This window comes from Dermacentor silvarum, chromosome 1 (genome assembly GCF_013339745.2).
Source record: "Dermacentor silvarum isolate Dsil-2018 chromosome 1, BIME_Dsil_1.4, whole genome shotgun sequence".
Taxonomy (NCBI): Eukaryota; Metazoa; Arthropoda; class Arachnida; order Ixodida; family Ixodidae; genus Dermacentor; species Dermacentor silvarum.
This window is the reverse complement of record NC_051154.1, coordinates 36,238,999-36,259,701: the sequence shown is the minus strand read 5'-3', so window position 1 is coordinate 36,259,701 and position 20,703 is coordinate 36,238,999. Positions and strand designations below refer to the sequence as shown.

Sequence of the window (20,703 nt, the reverse complement as noted above, 5' to 3'; positions counted from 1 at the left end):
ACATGGCTGCCTGGTTTACACTGGGCACATAATGTGGCCAATGGCTTTCATTTTACAATGGGCATGCTGGCTTCATTCTTTGGAAACAGTGCTGCAATCCAAATGTGTGTGTGTGTGCCTGTGTGGTACGTGCACACACACACACACACACACACACACACACACACACACACACACACGTTACTGGCTTGCAATGAACACATTTGCTAAACAAGAACAATCACACAACACATCTTTCAATAAAGGTCAATTTGCAAGCTAAAGCTACAAGCCACAAATTATCTTGCCCATGCGTCTTTATTTACATTAACAAGGTTCCAACAAATAACCTTCACACGCTGCTCAAGTGCCGTATTTTTTCTTCCAAAGTGGTGGTGGCAAGCCTTGAAGCTGTTCTGGAGGCACTTCTACAACCAGCATCTCATCTTGTACCTGATCAAACAGTGTCAGCCACTGCAAAAAAAAAAAAAAAAAAAAAAATTGTAATCATGACTAGCGCAAGTAAGAGACAATTATCAAAGTGCAGATGTTAATGACTCTACAGTCAACAACTGATTATTTGGACATGCCCAGTAATTCAGACACCTTCGCGGCACCACCACGCACTTCATAGAGCCAATGCATTAGGACGTCTAAAATTTCGAACGCAGAAACTGTTCGCCGTCAGATTTTTTGGGCCTTTTGAGGTGACCGCATGTCTGAAACAATTAATCGCAGCCACCACCGCTGCCATTTTGATTATCTCACAGCATCGAACTAGTGCTCTCGCACGCCTAATCGGCTAGCAGCCGTAGCCGCCGGGGCAATGCTAGGCCTAGCTGCTTCTACGTTCGCTATCAAGCTTTCTGCTGTTTGGTGCCATTTCTTTATTTGAGAGAATTTACCACTGTCAGCAATGGCACCGACTTTGCCTTTGTAATCCTTAGCGATGGCTTCAAGGCTCGGAATGTACGGCAAGGGTCAAGCATTGCAAAATGCCGGTTCCCAAAAGTAAGCTTTGCCGCAATATGCTGTGTTATGCGGTCAAGCATACCCAACATATTGCGGTGAAACATATGAAGAGCGGACCGAGGCCACTGTCATGGGACACAGTATTAATTATACAGGTGTGCATCTTCCATGTTCTGTCACCGATAGACCTAATGAATGTGTTGTATGGCTTCAGAGCTATGTCGGACATACCTACGGCAATTTATGTCCTTGGGGGCAGTAAAAGGCATGTATTCATTTTTTCGGACTGCCTGATTTTTTTGATGTTTTCGCGGCAGCTAGGGAGCCCGAAAAATCGGACGCTGACTGTATATGTGAAAGTGACACATAAATAGTGCTGTTACACCAGTAAATTAAGAAACAGAAGGCTGGTTAATGCTTCCCTTCATGAGGCCTTGAAGTTTATTCTGCTATAATGAACTACATTCTCACATAATGGGGAAATAGGCAATATCAACTTTTCAAGGTTCAAGACAATAAATTATTTGCAAGTGTCACAGCCATACCTGGAACCTTTTCCTTCGCACAGCATTATTTCTGATGCCTTTTCCGAGAGCCTGTGGTTTATAAAAATAAAAATAAAGTCTTATATAACAGGACAGACCAGCCAATCTAGTATGTACCTTAACACAACTGCTTAGAAATGTGAGCCAGAACAACAAGGAAGAGTTATTTCTCCACTCGTACTAACCTGGCACTGGTTAATACAACTTATAACTTTAACATCACTTATGCGAATTTCATTTTAATAAAATGATAAAAGCTCACCATTTTATCTTTATGTTTTGAAAGTCACTTTGAACAAGAGAAGATTGGTGTCAGGTGCACATTAGGTATGCCAAACAAGGAAACAAAATTGCAACTGAAATCTATGAAGCAAGAGAGCAAGGTATTTTCTGCACCAACTATTACCACTGTTGCATAAATCTGTGCACAGAATTAGCAACGACATCTCTAAAATGAAAATGAGCTATCATCTCATGGTGCAATTCTCTGGCTGTTAATGCTAGGAAGCACTGAAATTGATGGCAATGGCCCCCCACTTGATCTTGCAGGCACTCAACAGACAGGTATTTGCACAAGAGTAACCCATCTTCCAGGCTTCTAAAGTCTTGCTAAGACAACATATGGTTTATGGCATTTTCAAGGTTTTTTGTGCAGAACCTATTTGTACCAGTGAAAATTACTGCAAAGATGACAAACTAGCTTGATGAAATTTTGAATGCACCTTTTAATTTGATCTTGAAAGAAATCAAATCAATTCTGCATAAGCCAAGCCTAGACCATCTGAGGTCCTGCCAAGATTAAGTGAGATCAAATACACTTTCTTCATCACACACACAGAAATGACGGTTCGTCAGTTTCAGCACAAAGACTGCAATGTTGTAATCTCAATGCTGGTGACACAGTACCTTTGCCTTATCAACAATAAGCAGCTCCTGGTCACTGTAGGCAAAGAAAATGTCTTCATTCCTGGAGTCGAATGCAATGCCTGTCAATGGTTTTGTTGTTTCCAATGTCAGCCCACCATGTTGATATGCAACTTGACACCACTGATTTGATGACTCGCTGTTTACATCATATTCTACAACCTAAAAGGTAATAAAATGAAGTGGAAAAGTTTCAGCCCAATGTTAAAAATGGAATGAAAACATTCTGAGAGCAGTACAATCAGAGATGAAGCACAGCATTTACAAACAGCATAATTCACCTCATATTTGGTTATCAGGCATTTTTCAAACAATTAATTAAATGAGCTGCCAATACAATAGCTCTAAAAGGACATAAAACACAGACAGCCAAGTGTAGGCATACAAATACAAAAATATGACAAGTATGAAATCCTTAATTCCACAAAACCATGGATGGCAAATATATTGCAATCTGCTTGTATAATGTTATCAAAATTAATAGTTCACAGCTTATACAGTTGGACGCACTTATAACGATACCGGTTTTAACAATATATTGGAAACAACAATTAATGAGCAGCCGATGCACTGCCAACTTTTGTAAGTGTTCTATGGTAAAATAGAACCGCTTACTTCAATGCTCTCATGCTGCATTATCGGTTATAACAATTAGATCTGGCGAGTGGCTGTGCGTGTTCAAATAAAAACGAACGTAAAACCCTCAGGAACAAAAAAAAAAAAAAAAAAAGGTAAAGAAAAATGCAAGCAACGTCGGCACATCTCCCTCAGTGCCGCGCACCCCGCACAACACGCCTGTTTAACCCTTCTGCTTTTTTTGTGCAACTCAGTTATAACAATTATCGGTTATAACAATTAGTTTTTTTAAGCACTTGAATATTGTTACTACTTATAAGCGTTCAGCATTAAGTCAACATTCGCGATCACTTTATGGGGTTTAACATCCCAAAACTACACAGTGGTTTATGCGGGACGCCATAGTGGGGGAGCTTCAGTTTAACCTCCTAATTGTTTTGGATGAGGCTTGCTTGTCCAGCCCTCGCATTTCAGAGGCGTTTAGGACGAGAGGTGCTTGTTGACGGCTTAATTGGTGTTTCGGTTGGCAGATGGCAGTACGTGCCCAGTGATTTCCTTCTTCTACATGTGGAGCGCATTTTATGCATGGCAACCGGAATTTTCAAAATGCCGTGTATCAAAGTGTTTAAAATGCATGTATCGCTGGCCTGTCCTCCAGAAAAAGAGGCATTTTGTCGTCGTCTTCTTCCCACGATTAGAATTCAGACACCAAGGTGTACATTGTTTCCAAAAGCAAAGACAAACGTGAAGTTGACTGACCTCAGCAGTTCATTGGACGAAGAAGACAAAGAGGAAAGCTCACAGGATGACATTGCAAGTGACCGTCTATGGACTAAATTTGACAAACAGCATTCCGCCGAAGCCTCCACCAATACCTTTTTTTTTTCAGTACCCTGTAATAAGCTTGCCAGCTGAATTGTTTGAATATATTGAGTGTTTTCTATAGGATGAGCTGGTTTTGATGATAGTCGATGAAACAAATCGAAAAGCGACTCAGCATAATTTCGTTTTGAACTGTACCACGTGCTGCCAAAGCTCCCTTCAGCAAATACTAATGCACTATAATAGCATGCACAGCTAATGTTTCTTCCATAATTTTTGTTGATGACTAGCAGGTGGCGGGTGCATTAATACTACGGTGTACAATAAACTTCACTAACCTGCTTTTATTCGCTCTTTGAGTCACATTTTTATTTTCTGCCTTAAAAACCTGCTTTTTATAACACCAACATTTATAATCAGCAATAAAAAAAATAAGCATTCTGGGTAAGAAATTTCTTCAGAAGACAACGGCTAAGAGGTTAATTTCGGCCACCTGGGCCACTATTTCGATGTGATGCATTTTTCAATGCTAATGCCTTTTCACGCTTTGTCGGAGACACACTGGGCCAGCATAACGTAAAACTAGTCCAATCTGTTTTTATTCCAAATCCACCATTAGACCTCCGTGATAGGTCAAAATGGCTCCAGCTCTGCCCATATGAGCAGAGCAGGAGCAGAGCCGGAGCCATTTTGACCTATCACTGAGGGCTAATGGCGGATTTGGAATAAAAACAGATTGGAACAGTTTTACGTTATACCGGCCCAGGTGTACTATTGGCATCAAATGAAACGCAACAGCGGAGAGCATAACTGAAGGCATAGTGCGCGCCGTCTAGTCATAACCATTGGCAGGCGCGCACATCCGGTTTAACTGCACTGCACGATTATGCTCCCCCTTTTTGTTTCTGTTCTGGTTCTCTTTTGTTTGAAAGCGAGAAAAGGAAAACCAAAGAAAACAGAAGCTAAAGTATCACAGCGTAGGACGAGTATTATTGCCCAATACGGCAAAACCGTATGTGCTATCGGCATTAAATGAAATATGAACAGCGATGCACGTGGTACAGTTTGCGCCGTCATCGTTTCTTGCTTTTAAATAAGAGAGAACCAGAACAGAAAACACTGCAGTATAGAGCAGTGCAGTTAAGCCGAATGCGCATGCCTGTCAATGGTAATGACTGGACGGCGCGCACTATACCTTCAGTTATGCGCTATGCTATCCGCGTTTCATTTGATGCCGACAGTACATGGTCAGCGATTCACTCCACTCGAATTGCCAATGGGATCAACCAACCATGAGCGGTGGATGATAAGACTACCATAGAATCGAGGAGAAACCACTGCTACAAAATAACAGCCCTGCATTCTTACACATGCACTTGAATCTAAGTAATTGAGTGTTTTTGCATTCCGCCCCCTCGGAATGCAGCCACTGCAGCTGGGAATAGTCTCAAAATTTGTTCCTAGTGGATATGCCTAGCAAACTAACCGGCTACAATTAGTAAATTGCAATATATGCCAAAAAGTAATTAAGCTAATGAGTGAAGTTACATCAATTAGTTAAATATGTGTTTCAATTTTTCGTGCAAGTATTGTCTCCCTCTAAATATTCCAGCTCAAAGAATGAAATAGTGCCATCTGCCACAAGTAATTATGAAAAAATTCCGTAAAAAAAATCACCACGTATGAATTCTGGTTCACAAATCTCATAATAAGTTATCTTCATTCTATCAGAACACACTCCTTTGCAGTCAACAACACTTTCAGCCACTTCAAAGATAAGCATTGCAAAAAATCTACTTGCACGTTTTTTAGCCAACCAATAAAACTACTGCAGTTACCACTGCCTAGAAAACATGGTTCTGTAATAATATCGCTGTAATTGAGAGTCTTCTCAGGGATAGCTGCTTTCCTTAACCTTTACACAATGCACTACATTCCAAACAAAGCCTTCCATCTGTTTGGAGCGCAAGCAAAAATACTTTACCAACAGAAAACGTTGTCAAGCAAATTTGGAAGATTAGAATTAAGGCTCTCAAAAGTATAGCAAACGATCACATTCAAAACGAAAACATCTACAAACCTGGTTGTTACTGTAAATTACCAATAGGTCTCCAGACTTTGGGTTGAACCTCATAGCTGTAGGCAGGCATGGAGCTTCAAGAAGGTTGCAAAGAACCTAAAGAGACAAGTGGGGCACCATATGAATGAAATTACATGTGGTTTTAGGAAGTCTTAACCAGACAGCTCAAAAGAAGTGCAAATTCTTGGTTTTAAAAGCTTGTACATCTCTCTCTCTCTCTCTATGTGGGGAGGCATCTATGAATGAATTACAATGAATGTTAATTGCAATCCCTTAATTCAGCATTTCTTTCTAATCACAGTGATGACACTTATAAACGACTGTTCCAAATCACTTGGCCTCCTCAAAAGATAGATTTTTCTATCTCCTGTTCCCGTACGCAAGCTCGCCTATGAAACGTTTATTCCGGCTAAACTTGAGTATGCCTCTGCAATTTGGAATCCACACCAGTCTTACCGTATTAACTCGCTTGAAGCAGTGCAGAATCGCGTGGCACGGCTTATCGCTTCAGACTATGACTGGCATATAAGTAGCATTATATCATCCCTCAGCATCCCTAGTCCAATACTTTATAGGAAGATTTCACAACTTTCCATTTTCCACAAACTGTATTATAACTTCCCACACCTTAGGAACACTATTCTACTTCCACCCAATCGCACTTCCCCACCATCTGTTCAACAACTTCAGTCTACAACGGTTGCATGGGACCTCTAATGCATTCAACAAATCTTTCTTACCTACTGCTATTGAACTATGCAGCGTGCTACCCGATGATATATATAGTACATGAAAGTGATTCAGATAAATTTAGGCACCATTGTCGTGTTTCTTAAACTCTTAACTTACCACCACTGTGCTGTTACTGTAACGTCTTTCTTTTGTACTGTTCTGCTATACTGCCGGTTATGCTGCCTTTTGTTTACTGCCGATCGTGCTCGTGCTACCAGTTTTGTTTGTGATTGTATGGGTAACCAAGTCACTTACCATTGTATACCACTGAACCATTGTATAATAATGATCATACAGTTTATTGATGCCTTCTGCCCCCCCCCCCCCCCTTCTCCATGTAATACCCTGAAAGGGGTTTTTAAGAGACAATAAATGATGATGACATCATTAGACACTGAAATCAACAATAGCTGTTTATTTAAGTGCAATGAGATATGAAGCATATAATTATGTAACCACTTTCCAACAACCTTCCTATTTTGTCTTTGTTGTCTTCCAGACTTTCTTGCTTAAGAGACTTTTATGGCTGCGCACTCAGCAGGCCACTGTTGTCAATGTCTCTCAAGCAAAAAGTGCATCAATTTGAGGCAAAAGATTACCAAATACAACCGCTGGTGTACTGTGGCACTGGTAGCATTCCATGGCACTTAAAGGGCAGAGATGTGTTTTTTCTTATTGGAGGCAGCACATGACACTCAATGTTAGCGTAGGAAACATTGCTTGTAGCAGCTTTGGCAATGGTGCAGCAATATTTTCATGGCAGTAAAAGAAGACCAGTTGATTCCAACTCATCCACAGTCAAGCAAGTCAGCAAGCAACTGTAGGTATGTAGTCAAGCAGTAAGCTCTGTGGCAGCAAATGATGGCACAATGACCTAGGAGCCAGCTCCCTCCTTGTAATTCAAACCTTTGAGGGTATGAAATAAATCACTATTTAACTCAGTTACCATTGCTCCTGTGAATGCTGTGTATGCACCTTTACAACTCCATGCTTGAATAGAGAGATGCAGCTGCTATGACTGCTGCAGACCTCAGCACCAAATGCACTGTCATCTGGACTTCTCACCACCACGTCAATGTTTTCAGCAGGTAGTCACAACTATAAATTGCACAACAGATTTTTGCGGAAACTTGTCTGTCATGCACCTTTCAGTACTATTGAAAATACGAGCTCATCTATTCCCAGGTCAGGAAACAAATAACTTGATCAAAAGCTATCACTATTGTAAGCAAAGCAAAAAACAACTACAGTCGAACCCACTTATAACAATATTCAAGTGCCACGAAAATTCCATTGTTATAACCAATAATTGTTATAGCCAGGTTGCATGAAAAAAAAATCGAAATAGGGGGATGGCAGAGCTGTTGTGAGAAAACTATAGTGGTGGGGAAGCCAGTGCCCCCTCCCCACCACCTTGCTCCATCCAGCTGCCGATTGCGTTGACTCGTTTAACTGTTTAACTCTGCTTCCTGTGTGCTCCAATCGTGTGTAACAAGCCACGGCTGTTGGCGTTCAAGAATGGCACTGCTATAGTAAAACCTCGTTAATTTGGATTTCATGGGGCCGAAAAAATGTCTGAATTAACCGAATGTCAAATTACCGAGGGTATCAAGAAAACAATAAACAAATGCTTTCTACGTCAATATGCTATTATTTATTTACTGAATGAATCAGCAGAATCCTGTTTCTGTTTTGCACAAAAGCAGTGCGGAAGCTGCAATTCACGACATCTCGTGGCTGATTAGCGCTTGCAGCGGCGAAGGCCTCGTGCCTTCTTTCACAGCACCGTGCGTATCTTCATCTGAGACACGCTTTTCACTACCGCGCCATTTTTTCGCCAATGTCGCCACCCATCGCGATGTAAATGGTGCTCTTCATCATAGACAGCTTTGCACCGAGTAAAAACGAAATTACTGTTTGCCGCAACCACGGCCGCTGTCGACGCGATCATGGACGACGACCCTGCGGTTCTGAAGGCGCGCGGCCGACACGCGCACTGAGTCGAAACGAAACTACCGCTTGCTGCTACTGCGGACAAACCGGCGGTCGCTATCGATGCGATGATGGATGGCGACTACTCAGTGATGAAGGCACAGGCCAACGCGGTGCTATGCACGGCGGTAAACGCAAGAATAAAGGCTTTAAAGGCACGAAGCGTTCCGGCATTGCTGTCATTCCAGTATGATTTTCACTGATGACTATGGGGATGCGAACTTTGTCGCTTCGTTTCGATGGACGCAAACGCCGTTTTGGCTCAATAGCGTCGCACATTTGCGGCTTTGCGGCGCTCCACCAGCCCAGCGCTATCAGCGCAATTGGCGTGGTCCATTTGTGTTTCGGAGGGTGGCGCGGCATAGAGCTAGGGGCGCAGCCCATTCCTGTTCAGAGGAGTGGAAGGGCGACGGTAGAGAGGCGCGCAAGGCTGGCGATGTGGAGAAGGATGGAATGAATGAATTCTTTTATTAAGAAAAGGGAGCACCGAAGGTCGCTGGTGGGGGAGGAGGGACAGCCGAGGAGAGGTAGACACTCACTAAATCGCGCGAGCCAGGCCGCTAGCAACGCCGAAGTGGGCTAACTTTGCTAGTTGATCGGGGTTTTCGAGAATGCCATTCTGTAAAGCTTCAATGTGGCAATATAGAAAAATATTGCTGTCGTCTCGATAAATATTCAACGTGGGACAGTGTAAAATGAGATGCTGCAAGTTGGCTTCGCATACAGAGTGGCAGAAGGTGCACATTGGGGGGGCAGAGGCGTCAATGCCCTTTTTTTGGTCAGCCAACATCTGCCATTTGTGAATTATGTCAGGGGTAGTGGCTGTGTTGGCAAGTACTTTATTTCAAGTACTTTATTGGCAAGTACTTTATCATACAATAGCACCTGTTTTCCAGCCTTCTACGCATTGCCAGCCACGTGCGCCTCCCTCCCGTCACCCTTCCACCCCTCCGAACACGAATGGGCTGCGCTCATATCTACGCCACACTACACTCCGAAATATGAATGGACCGCGCCAACTGCGCTAATAGCGCTGCGAGAGCTGCTCCCAGGTTGCTCGTGCTCGTCTTTGTTAGTTGCGTCGAAGTCGTTTCTGGCCACATGGTTTCTCAGTCTCGTTTGATTCGCCGCCGAAACGGAACATGGTCGATCCGCCCGCTGATCATCGGCATGCACTACGTTGCCAGTGAAGACGCACTGCTATAGTAGATTTGGAAACGAAATGCTTCTAACCGATGAGGTGATCATTGCAAACGTGCTTGCATCGGATAGAGACCGTGACACTGACGACAACGACGGCAGCGATGACGCGATAGGGCAGGCTGCCCCAACATTGTCCTCACAGGAGGCCCTGCAGATTGGAGCACACAGGATCATCCTTGAATCCTTGACTCAATCGAAGCGCGCAGGAAGCAGGGTTAAACAGTTAAATGGGTCAACACAATCAGCAGCCGGATGGAGGAAGGTGGTAGGGAGGGCGCCCTGGCCTCCCCCTCATTATAGTTTTTTTCACAACAGCTCTGTCATCTCCCTATTTTGATTTTTTTCATGCAACCCGGCTATAAAAATTACCGGTTATAACAAATGAATTTTCATGGCACTTCAATATTGTTATAAGTGGGTTCCACTGTATGTCCATTATTTGAAAACAGTGACAGCTTTTTTTTTTTTTTTTTTTTTTTTGCTTTCGTTTATTGCACTTTACTTCGCTTCGGAATCACCAGACCTGTTGCCCAGGTCCTGGCCGCTTCTTCACTGTTCTCCCAGAACAGCTCGTTTTTTTTTATGCGATTGTCAATAATATGCCAACCTCCCATTGCTTTCACTCAATCCTTTCGTCCTTTATTCTATATAAACACCCCCCCGCTTCACCACTTTTTTTTTTTTTTTTGTGTGTGTGTGCGCCTGAACACCATTTTTCCGCTGCTACTTTTATTCTCCCTGTCAGGCACGATAGTTCACTGACCTCCAGCCGAGCAGACCCTCCCCCCCCCCCTTGTCCAGACCCCTTGCATGAAAAGAGGAACGTGCCATGACACGTCAACCTGCTAACACAAGGCGCTGCCTCAAACTCTTCCACCGACTATCAGTAGTGCATTATATTTCATTTGAATTCTACACCCTCGCCGCTAACACACCCTCGCTCGTTACCTCACCCACTCGCCTCACCTTCTCTCCCCTTTAGAAGAACCCTACCTATATATATACTGTGTCGAGGCGAGCTTCTCCGCCGCGACGGAATGCGAAGCGGCAGCGTCGCGCTTGGCGCGCTCGAATTCACGGCAACTGCGAGGCAAGAGCGAGTGCACGTGTGCGTGCGTGCCAGGGGCGTAGCCAGAAATTTTTTTCGGGGGTGCAAGCTTCTGCTTACCTCTACGTCACGTGATCAATAATAAATATCGGTAGTTTAAGCAGACTCTATACATGTGTATCACGCATATTTGCTTGCACTGACCCTTTTGGATTAAAACCGAATTTGAAAACAGGATCGGCGTACTTTTTCTGGTACTTTTTCTGGCTCAAACCGATAACGCTGCACTCTAGCCTAAGTGTGCGTTCTAGATTCGCTTCACGTCGCATACATCAGTAAGGTCAAGGGCGTCATGCGCCGTAAAATAACAAGCCACACGTATATTTCTGGTTATGCACGCTAGTCATCTATATTTACGCGGGGCGTTATTACATTCAATGCTGATTTATATTTACGGGGCGCGCACTGCGGCTGCAACACACAACAAGTAGCTTGGACGTGGGACGTCTGAACACACAGTCCTTGAATTGTAACAGTGTGAGCACTGCATGTCTTGACGCTGCAACAAATTAAACAGCCAGCATTGAAAATCTCTTCGCCTTCGATTAGACACCGCATCCTTTTTTCTTACAATTTAAGGTGTCCCATAATCTCTTCTAGAGATAGCTGTTTTGTAAAAGGCAGCGGCATTTCCCCAGCCAATGAGAATAAACTCTAAAAAACAATACACTTGGTGTGTTACGAGCAGAATTAGAAAAAGCCCGGCATGCTACGACGCGGACGCGCAGTCGAGAATTCTGATACTCTCTCTGTCCGCCATCATGGATCACCTAGGGCGCCACCTATGGTCCGTGTGCATTGCGAATACGTGTGAAAATGCATGTGTGACCAGGCTATACGTACTCCCATAGCAATAGCTTGTTAGCTGCATCTTTGCGCTAGAAAACTTAAATACGTGCAAAAACGCGTAATGTTTTTTTTTTCCGAAGCTTTCGTCACCCTGCTCCCTCAAACGAGAGGGTTGCATTTCCTGCAGCAAGTGCATGGGCCGCTGTGTCTTCCGCTGTGTGCGAGTGTGCAGCCGTCATTTGCCTTTACGTCAACAGATTCAGAATTGTACAGAATATTTCACCGCACAGCATAGATATGGCATGTGTACGCTTTTTAAGTAGTGCGTGCAACTCATTTCTGCTTCACTTACGCCGGTGCAAACAGGAAGCGGCCTTGTACCTCACAGAATCTCGACTGATTGGTGTACTAGTGATGCAGGAATGAACTCCGGTCTTGTTCAGTGCATAGTGCACATAATCAATTTCTCAGGACGCGTGAACTCCGACGAGAACTGTCAGCGCCTGCAACAAGAGTTTACTTACGCTGTACTGCGCACAGCAGTAATCCATGCTTGTCGGCTGCCTGTTTCGTGCATTCTGTTGCGAGTCAGTGGAATTTCACTGCTGTCATCAACCCTTTCATGTGTACATTGCTGGTTTGGGACTCCACAACAAAACAGCAACTACCAGCCTTCCGTAATTGCTGGTTTGAGATTCAACAACACAACAGTAATTACCAGCCTTCCGTAGGGGTGCAATCGCAAACAAGAGCCTGTTTTTCTTGCAAAAATCCGCCTAGGCAGGCGGATTTTTGCAAGATTTTGCCGCTTCCGACAGCTTCGAGACCAAGTGTGAACGTAGCCTAAGATCGTGCGCGAGCGCGGCCTAACCGGCACCTGAAGGGAAGCGGCAGAAATGTATACCGGAGATTTCGACCACCTGGGATCTTTAACGTGCACCTAAATCTAGCACCGGTTTCATGAATTATGACAGCGCGAAGCGACGAGAACAAAGGGTGGGTAAGTGGGGGGGGGGGGAGTTTCAACCCCCCCACCCCCCCTGGCTACGCCCCTGGTGCGTGCGAGCATGGCGCGAGGCAGGCCTGCATCTCTCGACCCGGCAATTTTGCCACCGCGGGCGTGACCTTTACCCCTCCCTTCATTCAAACCTGATCCCGCCGCTTGCTGCAGCTAAAGCCACTCCATCCATGTGCCGCCGCCGGTGCTGTCTCTCGCTTCAACGCGAACTAGACGTCGAAAGCACAGTGCATACAAAGCTACCAGTGCTAGTTGCACTTTGTCTGCAGATCGCTTTGAAGAAGAGGCCCGTGCGGGCGCGCACTTTTTCCACGCAGCAGATCGCTTTCAAGATACGGCGGCCGCCACCGAAGTAATCTCCTCCCTTTCTCGCCTCCCCCGCCAAGCACGACAGAAGCAGCGCGCTTCCGCCTCGCCTTTCTCCCTCGCGCGCACGAGATAGGCCGCTGACCCTCGCACGCTTTCGCTCGCACATACAGCGTACGGCGCACGGCAATGATGTTGCTGTGTTTGGACTTTACACGGAACCTCAAAGCGACGTTCATGGCGACGGCAGAAATGCGCTTCGCAATAAAATGTGCTTTTGCGCGGTTACTACTTGAATTGGATTCGACGGCGACAGCGAATTCGCAGCCCTACCGGCGGCTTCCTCGAGTTACCGGGAGCTAATCTTGAAGGCCATGCTTTTGTGTACGGCAATCGTTAACAGCTGCATGAGCAGGAATTACGTCATCGTGGCCATGTTTTAAGTTCACTATCACTGGCGGCTGTCGTCTGGGCATCGCAACTCGAGAATCGAACGTCTGCGCACATGCGTGTAGATAAGAAACAAATAGTACGCACTAACCGTTTGGTGGGCAATGAGCGACTACGGCTTAAGGTAATTTGAATACATGGGGTTCAATGGTGACTCGGTGAGGGAATCTTCGCGACTACATTTAAACCGCAATTACACATTAAGCGGGTACGTATTAACGAGGTTTGACTGTATTTCTGTATGAAAGCATGAGGTGCGCAGTACTGTAAAGGATTTTCTTTCCTCTCTTTTGGTCACGGAAAACGGGTGCGCGTTACAATCGAGCAAATACGATAAGCGTTTCTTTTTTGAATTGTCGTGCCGAACCTGCATATAACGAAATCCTCTTTATAACAAAGTTTTTCGGGAATTTGTCAATTTCGTTACTATATCCAGGTTTAACTGTAACTGAAATTACGGTCCATCGCCCACAGCAAGACGCAAAATAAGCAGAAAAGTGAACAACAGACCATGTTGTCATGGAGCGTTTGCCTCCAAAGTAGAAAGAAAAAAAAAATGGACGAATGTACCAACTCACTGGTTCACTCAGTTCAAGCTGTGCAACTGTTCATGCATTTTCATTGGCTGTCACACTGACACCGTGCCAAAGAAGAAATTTTTCCACCGAGAGTTGGCTCTCAGTGGCTTGCACTATCATCATCAGTCAGAACAAGTGAACCGGGAAACTCCAGCATAGCGATTCGTTTGTGGGATTGCACGGGACTTAAGTTGGGGGCACAATTATTACAAGGGAAAAAAAAAAAAGAAATCCAATTCTGAAGAGCAAAATTAGAAGTGCGTTTATCATGCGAGTGCGTTCATCGTGTAAATAAATATGGTAAATGGGTTTGACTGCACATGTAAGAAGTGTCATGCCAACTATGCCAAATCTCCACCTTTATCAAGGTTAGTAAATGTGTTAGGATAATCATTATTGTTATGTGTAGTAGTGTGAATACTCTGGCCATGCAGCCTGCATGTTTATAAAGTCACTAACACAGAAAATAAAGCGCGAGCAAGTTCGTGCAAGTTTACATGCTTGCATGCGATATACAAGGTACAAGCAAAAATTGCTCACACACCTCAGAAGTCTTCAGGTCATAGATGTGTATACCTTCATTGTCAGCAACAGCAAGATGTTTAAGTGACACACAAACCATGTGAGGGTACATTGTGCCACCTGCAAAGAAAATTTGTGCACTTAGAGCATGTGAACATCAATTTGACTACAGTTGATCCCGAATATAGTATTGAACTCTAGGATGATCTCAAAATGGTTTGATATATCAATCACTTGAAAAATAAAATATACATATCTGAAGCTTTTCTAAACACTCAGTAAGCCTATGACAGATTCCCGAGATCATTGCAAGAGGGAACTTGCAAATTTGTTACTCCAAGGCCGTGTCGGATCCACAGAAGATTGCTTATTTATTTAGTTTTTTTTTTACGTACAAATTTCGCAAGTAACTCACGCTGCGAGATGGTCTTCGACACACTAACTGTAATGCTAACCCTATAAACCTGTGTCACCAGGCCACACATGACCGTGGTGCACCTTGCACGCGGCCAAGTGCTTGTTGAGCATTTCCATTCAGGATAAGGTAGAATTGGACAGAGTGTGGACGCAAATTAGCCAGTATGACTTGCACCATGCCACCATTAGTGCATCTGTAGTGCAAATTGCACATGAATGTGCCCCGCGTTATTACTATTACAATACGCCATTTAGACATGTCAGCAATGAGGTGACCATGGGCAGATGCTGCTAGATTCGAGAGCAGCTCTCAGTTTGCAAAAATTGTGCAAAACTCCGTCCATTTTTGCTCACGCGTTAGACTATCAAGCGACCATGAATGAAGCCTGTGCAGCGCTGCGTAGGCACTAGACAGTTTTAGTTTAACGTTAGCGTAATAGTGGGGTTAAGGGGAATAGTGTTACCGTTCCACAAACGAACTTTGCAGAAAGAGAGTTTTAGTATAGCGTGATAGCGTAGTTTACGTGCGGGACGCTATTCCATTACACTTTGAATTTCGCATACATAAGGCACCTAAGTCTATGTGTGTGTGCGTCCCGAAAGTGCGAGAGGCAGCGCAATGGAAGCCAGGAGCGCGTTGTATTTTTACTTTCCATGCCCGCCGATCTGCAGCGAAACAGACAACCAGTACAAGCTGTCTACCATAGCCTCCGAAATGTTCCCATCTCAGAGGCCATTATGCTGTCGTCGCGCCTATCTCCCGACTGTACCGACAGGTGGCGCTCGCATCTCGGAGAAAATTTCTCTCGTTAGGCTTAGGCGCATTCAAAACGAGAAGCGATCTCGAAAATTCCTCAAGATTAGCCATAACACTCTCGGCGAAGCGGCATGAGACTAAGCAAAAGCCGTTTACGCAGTCATTTGCTACGAACGAAGTTAATTCTACAAAAACAACGCCAAATTCAGTTCGAAGCGGACGACCGGGACCGCCGCCATGTTTTACGTAAACCACGCTAACACGGTAACGTTAACTCTGAGAAATAGCGTGCGCACGGTAAACGGTATGGGTCGTTTAGCATTCTGCGCATGCGCATTTCGATCCCACTATTCTGGTAACCACGCTAAACTAAAACTGTCCACTGTCTTGCATGCTGCTGCCATGATGGTCTTTCCACGAAGATTACAGAAGTGAAGATGCTGCATGCAGTGACTTTATTAAATCCTACCTACAATGTAAATATCTGTCAACTGGGAGGGAGGGGGGATCTGTTTTGGCTGCTCGCCCAATAGAGAACCCTTGAACAATACAAACCCGGTGGTCAGACATTGTTTGGCACACCATGCCCACAGCCACACAGTCAAAAGATCCAGTGTCATATATCCCTTTTTTCAATTCCTTTTTTTTTAGAATGTGTATTGAACTGGGAGGCCTTTCACATTTTTAGAGATACCCTGTCCACCGTTCTCTTGCCAATAATAACGGCCATGGTTTGCTCAAGCCATCCATATTTGCAGCGAGCAAAACTAGATAACGTACCTGCTCATGTTTTCTACATTGCACATACTGGCTTTCAGATGTAAGGTCTTGTATGGCAGCACCTGCCAAATCAGTACCACTTCGTTGGCATTGAATTTTTCCAATGTCAGGATAAGTGATTGCGACCCCTTTTGGAGAACAACTGCAGGGACGCAGCTTGCCACCGCATTCAATATGTCAAATGTGTCAGTGAACGGGAGTTCAATACACACAGTACAACAGATGCAGGTGAAAACACAGGAAGCAGCACTGCTGCGACCTGTAGCAATGCAGATGTTTATAACCTTATAAAGAATTAGAGTTTACACAGAGCACTTGAATTTGGTCACTGATGACCAGAAGAATGGGCACTACCGACTCAGTGAATTCATATACAATCATCAAAATCATTTCAGGGTTCCATTAACCACGCACGTTTCTCTCTCTCCCCCTCCTCTTCCTCCACATGTGTAAGCATGAAATTTGGCATGTCCACTTTGGATATACTTTGTAAGACTGCATTACACCGACCATTTTAGTTTGTTGGAGGGAATTACAATTCATCCATAACATAATAAAGTTAATAAAATTGGCTCACTGTATTTAAAATTGCATGACTAAAAGTCATACTACAATTTTTCAGGGTTGGCGTTCCAGGAAGGAAGGAAGGAAAAAAAAAAAAAAAACAGGTGTGCCTACCTGCTCTGGATGGAAGGGTGTAGAGGTGTCTGGGTGGCAAGCTGAAGACATCGACACTCCCATGAGAATTCACTGCCACCAAATATGAGCCATCAGGACTGAACATCAATTTCTTGGCAGGGCCCATCTGTTCATTAAAGGTGGATACCTTGTTGCAGTCAAGGCGAGACCCATTAACCTGCAATGGCAAAACAGGCATCACATCAGGCAGTATAGCAAAATCTGACATTTTTGGACCACGCTGCACATCTTTTTGCTTATTATAGAGAAAGTGATAAGAGCAGTGTTACAAATAAAGAAGAAGGTGCGCCGAGCATGTGCAGCTGCCACGGGCGCTGCTGGCTCAGTTGCTGCCAGCTGATGAACGAGTCAGACGTTCGGGTCTGGGTCTAATCACCGTTGTTAATTCGCTACAAGCAGCATATGTTTTAAGCATATAGTGCTGTGCTATCTAGCCCCATGCAATAGCTGTCACTAGTGATGATTTATTCAGGCGTGACCTCATTTCTTTTAGGCATACTTGTTCACGTACTTCCATTTGACAATGCCTCCCATGACATGACTTTCCCAGCATAGTCATGGAGCGCTGCTTTGAAAATCACTAACCCATGCAATTGAGTGGGAAGTACGTGAAAAATAAAATGCCAAATAAAATAATATGCCCCCATCCTTTGCCTGTGATACAGTCACACAGCTGGGCAGAGCTCACAAAGCAGCATTTTATGCCTTAATCAGGCAACAGATGCACACATCACAACGCAAGTTAACAGAGAGAAAGAATGTACAGACACGAGCAAAAGATTGATCACAGTATCAGTAAAAAATTGTTATTTCTTCTAGCACAGCTCTACGTGAAATTGTTTCAATACATGGAAATGTCCTACAGCTCTACACATGCCCCGTAGCCTGTACCACTCGACTTCAGCCAACATTCCCAGGCTCCGAAAGGAAAAAAAAAAAAAAATTGTCGCACCACTAGTCTCCAAGCTTTTGCTTGAGAGTGTACATGAATAAAGCGGTGGCCTCAACAGTGAGGGTGCAATGGTAGATGCCATGATGATGCAGTTTAATCCTTGCTGGCATGCCCAAGTAACTAGACTCTCCAGCACTATAAATTCCATTGAAATTATCTATGCACAGGCTTTACGTGATGGCAAATCAGTTCTGCAGAATTCTGCAAGGTGGTAGAAGAGTCACGAAAGGAAAAATTGACATCCACCCATATCTAGCACGAAGCTACAAAGGAAACCCACATGGTTTTCTCAGAAAGCAAGCTTTGTAGCTGAAGAAAAATTCCTCCTGGTCAAGCACCTGAACTCGGAACCAACGCCTTTATGCGGCCGGTTTTCTGATGTCAGCTTTGCCACACGTTTTTATTTTTTAAGTTAGCTTCGCAGTGTTAAGCAGCAAAGCATGCGAACGTTGCGAAGGCAGTTTTGGTTTTTTCCGATTGCACCGTGCATGCAATTGTCGGCCAATTTTTTTTTTTTTTTTTTTTTAACTAAGAGGTGCACGTTAAAATCGGGTAAATACCGTTAGCAAACATTGTGACCCAAAGCTATTGCTCGAAAATCGTCTTAGGGCGGTGTAAAAAATGGGCATTTTCGACGAGAGATGATGTGTGTTCAACGAATTCCCTATCCCCTAAGCTCTGCCGAGACAGATGCTGCCATTAAAGGGGTCGATACCGGGGTCAGGCGCGTGCGTGTTGACTGGTCAAGTTGAAATTATCCGGCGAAGGCCAATTTGAGCAAGTTTGGGCACACAGAAACGCATGGGCACCCGCCAGGATCAAATTAACCGAAAAATTGAACAAACATAAGTCGAATTAACTGAAGTCTACTCAAACAAATGTCAGACTCGATGGCAACTACATCCAAAAGGGGAGCAAGAACAAGAAGACCATGCATGCTTGTTACAAGAGCAACTCTGAGGTGGCCAAGTATTGCTGCCAAGACATGGCATGCCATGGTTGGCCCACATATACCAAGATGTGGTAATACAAAGAGGGCATGGCAAAAAGCTTGGTGAAGAGACAGGCAACCAAACAGGAAACAGTACACAGGAGACAGTACCCAGCAGTCAGGGATGCTGGACATGACTGCAATCACTGCAGACAGCAATAGACCAGCGGCACCGAGTGAGATCCACAACTTCCTTGAGCCCATTGGTCACCTGGAGCAGGCGACCAAGGTACTCTACTGGGACCCACTCAATTCATGCGAGGTCCACAGTCACCTGGCATCACATGGGCTTGCAAGTAATATTCCACTGTAGCTGCCCGAGACTCAGAGTTTGTGAGACATCCGTGGATACCAGGCAAAGGTTAAAAATGGCTGCCTAGGTAGGACAGCCACATGGCAGCCCCCATGGAGGAAGGAAAAATATAGGAGGGATGATGATGATGATGTGTAGTGTTTAATGGCGCAAGGGCCAGTTATGGCCAAAGAGCAGCATGCCAGTGTTTGTGAGTTTGCAGTGGAGCGATGAATTCTGAGAAGTACATGAGGAGTGGCTGTAAAGGGGCCTAAAAATAATCGCTGTAAAGTGCGTAAAATATACATGTACTAAAATCATGGCAGTGACCAATGAGGTGTACTATGAAAATGAAGAATGCATTGAGGAAGAATGATACGATTTACAAGATATAACAGATGCAAGAATTGGTCAGAAGCACAAGTGCCTAAACAGAGCCCTTAAAACACAAGGGCCTGGAGGCATGTGCTATAAAAATAAACTATCACAGCAGCATGCTCTGGAGAGAGGATGCGCTACGAACTTATTGGGCTAATAACCTGTAGCACAACATCGTTCAAGAAACTGCGGACTGTTTTGTTATTAAAAAGATGTTGTTCACCAATAAACATCATGGGATGAAGAGGGAAATGTTTCCTTCTCTCCGTTTCGGCTTCCCGAAACTCCAGGAGGACATGGAGGACGGTCAGCCTCTCACCACATCTACCACAGGTTGGTGGTTCATCGCCAGTCAGCAAAAAACTGTGGGTGCCATATGTATGTCCTATTCTGAGTCGACAGAATAGGACATCAGTTCGCCGTGTTTTCGTTGCAGAGGGCCAATTACCTATCGGTGGCTTTATCAAGTGAAGCTTATTATTTGTTTCAGCGTCCCACAGGCGCTGCCAGTGGCCTCGCAGTTTCCTTCGCAAGAAAGGCTTCAGATCTGTGGAGGGAATAGCAGCGGCAGGATTAATAGCTTGCGATGTAGTTGATGTGGCCAACTGGTCTGCGAGCACATTGCCCTCGATGCCTCTATGGCCAGGCACCCAGCATATTATTACATGTCTATGAGATTGGTAAATGTTACACAAGAGTGAGTAAAGCTCAATAAAAACAGGATTTTTATGCTTTTGTAAAGATGTTAGCGCTTTCACAAGACTTAACGAGTCTGTGATATTATTGCTTTGTCTAGTTTTAATTTCTTTATATGTTTCACCACAGACAGTACTGCATATGC

The 20,703-nt window shown here is 44.4% G+C and overlaps 1 protein-coding gene across 1 annotated transcript in view; it reads right to left on the bottom strand.

Annotated features, from left to right (window-relative positions):
* Positions 1-278: 278 nt before the first annotated feature.
* The window catches only part of LOC119460344 (U3 small nucleolar RNA-associated protein 4 homolog), a 67,819-nt gene continuing 47,394 nt past the window's right edge, over positions 279-20,703 (bottom strand). The window contains exons 12-17 of the mRNA XM_037721413.2: positions 17,229-17,406; positions 14,619-14,716; positions 5,899-5,994; positions 2,403-2,582; positions 1,497-1,547; positions 279-453 (exon numbers count right to left, since the gene is read on the bottom strand). Coding sequence (XP_037577341.1) covers positions 343-453; positions 1,497-1,547; positions 2,403-2,582; positions 5,899-5,994; positions 14,619-14,716; positions 17,229-17,406 — 714 coding nt within the window. The 3' untranslated portion in view covers positions 279-342. The remainder of the gene's footprint in view (positions 454-1,496; positions 1,548-2,402; positions 2,583-5,898; positions 5,995-14,618; positions 14,717-17,228; positions 17,407-20,703) is intronic.